The sequence below is a fragment of the Penaeus japonicus genome, unplaced genomic scaffold (genome assembly GCF_977035675.1).
Source record: "Penaeus japonicus unplaced genomic scaffold, GWHDUDI00000001_assembly GWHDUDI00000018, whole genome shotgun sequence".
Classification (NCBI taxonomy): Eukaryota; Metazoa; Arthropoda; class Malacostraca; order Decapoda; family Penaeidae; genus Penaeus; species Penaeus japonicus.
In genome coordinates this window covers 27,169,732-27,172,231 of record NW_028234420.1, presented here as the reverse complement: position 1 = coordinate 27,172,231, position 2,500 = coordinate 27,169,732, and the positions used below count along the sequence as shown (strand labels likewise).

The 2,500-nt window shown below is 41.4% G+C and overlaps 1 protein-coding gene across 1 annotated transcript in view; it reads left to right on the top strand.

The window, feature by feature from the left end:
- Positions 1-2,500, top strand: part of LOC122252167 (uncharacterized) — a 282,728-nt gene that overhangs the window by 265,077 nt on the left and 15,151 nt on the right. The window contains exons 22-23 of the mRNA XM_086546406.1: positions 86-247; positions 1,850-1,948. Of these exons, the coding sequence (XP_086402532.1) occupies positions 86-247; positions 1,850-1,948 (261 nt within the window). The remainder of the gene's footprint in view (positions 1-85; positions 248-1,849; positions 1,949-2,500) is intronic.

Here is a 2,500-nt window from a genome sequence, read left to right as displayed (position 1 = left end):
ACCCACACGGCTCTAACACTACCACCCCGAGCCTTGCAGTCCCCGCACCTCTAACCAACCTCCCGCTTTCCTCCTGCTCTCCTAGGGACCTAAGGGCGAACCAGGAGTCTCAGGCCCTAAGGGTGAAGAAGGCTCTTCAGGTTCTCCAGGAGAGAAAGGGGATCGAGGAGCTCCTGGACTCCCCGGCCCTTCAGGACCTGTGACAACACTCATTCAACCGGACGGGACCAACGTGACTGTGGTTAAGGTAAGGACCCCGGAAGGACCACGGTTGGTTGTCGAGACGTATGTATGATGTTTGTTTCGGGTTTTGTGAACTAAAATCGTAAAATTTAATGGTGATTAATTATTAATTATATGTAATTTTAAAGCTTGCATTGTTGATTTTCTTTATTTTGATTGGTGGTTTCTTATAATGGGATTGTTAGATGCAGAATTGATTTAATAAAAGCCATTGTTTCATGTCATTATAAACTTGGGGGTTATTTTTACTAACTTCAGTTTAAGATCTCATGACTATAAACATTTATATATATTATACTTAAATTATTTTTAGTATATAATATTCTAAAAATTCTGAAGAGTAACTGGTGAAACTTTTAATTTCCATTTTGAACCCCCCAAAAAATCCAACAGATTTATATTCCATCCTTGATTATTGACAGATTTAGGATTATTCTTTTTTTCCCTTGACGACCACGGTACTTGTATGATTCTTATTTACAAATATATTTAAGGATTGAAAGACACCATGCTATACTTCCTACTGACTGAAGATGGACTGTTTTACGTTAAACAAGCACCCAAATTTTAACGTCTTTCCATAACGAACTGGCAGACCCACAAAATACAACTTCCACAACTTCTCCGTGGCTCTGTTGTTGAAGTCGCGTTGGGAGCATTGCATGAGAATGCATAATATTGCAGCACTTGTTTAAAACCATCAAAATCGTGAACAAATTTAAGGACGAAGTGAATCAACATGTTTTTATTATTGTTATTAGCAGTTTTATTGTTTTTTCAATTGCTTTTTATGGCCATTCAACGCGTTTTTATGGCCATCATGGTCACCCAACTCGGTTTTTATGGCCATCATGGTAATTCAACTCGTTTTTATGTAGCCATGATCATAATCATTACTACCCAAAGACCACGCCTTCTCTATAACAATCCGTATTTCTTATACTGAGAGAAATACGTGTTGTATCGACAGGAGGACAGGCTCTTGGACGACCAGCCACGTAACGCCACTAACGAGGGGCCAGACAGGGACACGCGCAAACTACCTATTAATTTGTTTCTTCTTCTCCGTAGACTGGATTCAAAACTGCATCGACAGAAGAACGCTACTCAAAGAAAAGAGATAGAAAACGGGGAAGGGGGCGTGTCCAAAATCATGATTTGATAGTTTTTCATAGGGTTTCTGTTACTATTCTTTCGATCCTAGACACTTTTTTTGAATATGGTAATTCCACATGAGAGAGACCGTTCAAGTAAAAGCGAAAAATAAGATTGAAATTCACGTTTGGGTTACGTTCTTCTGGTTCTTCTTCAGGGGAAGCCTCTGGTGGCTCTGCTGTGACATTTCCTCCCACCCCCCTTTTCCCCTCTTCTCCTACACCCTTACCCTCCTCTTTTTCTTCTCCCCCTCTTCTTTTCTCTCATTATCCCTCACTCTCCCTTCCCCTCCTTTTTTCCCCCTTCTCCTTCCCTCTTTTTCCTCTCCTTCCTCCTTCCCCATTTTCTACCTCCTCCTCCATTCCCCTCCCCTTCCCCCCTCCTTATATATACAAGCTTTGCAGCTTTTGGTGGCCGGCGTGCAGGTCTCACAGCCACTAACGTTTTGCAGGGAGAAAAGGGTGATCGCGGTAAGCGGGGCAAGCGAGGTCGACCTGGTCCCCAGGGTCCCCCAGGGGCTGTCGGGGACCTCGGTCTTCCTGGATGGCCGGTAAGTGAGAGTCCTTGCCCAGGGGTCCTATAGGGGCTTCGCTCGATTGCTAGAGTGTGTGACGGTAGTGCGATTCGGTTCGTAGTGTGTGTCAGTGGTGTTGTTTTCTGTGTTAAGAAAGAGGTGGTTGGGAACGCTTACGTTTCTTGTGGTAATTTGGTTCGTAGAGTGTGTGGTAGTACAATATCTTGGTTCGTAGAGCGTGTGGTAGTACAATATCTTGGTTCGTAGAGTGTGACAGTAATATTTCTTTTGTAGAATGTGTTATAGTATATTCTTGTGGTTTCTTGGTGTAACTTCGATTTCTAAGTAGTATAACTGTCCTGTTCCTTTTTTCTGTAAAAAAAACTAATAGGATATATCAAGGGTTCTGTTAGTGTTAGAACCATAGACAATATAATACTGGTTTTCTCTATTAGAAAATTGTCATGCACGATGTATGTCCTGGTTAGTTAGAATTCCAAAAAGGTCATAAATGAGATAATAATAAATGGGTCCTTTTTCATTACTCAATACTTCTTAGTATTTACTTAATGATTAATTGTCAAGTAT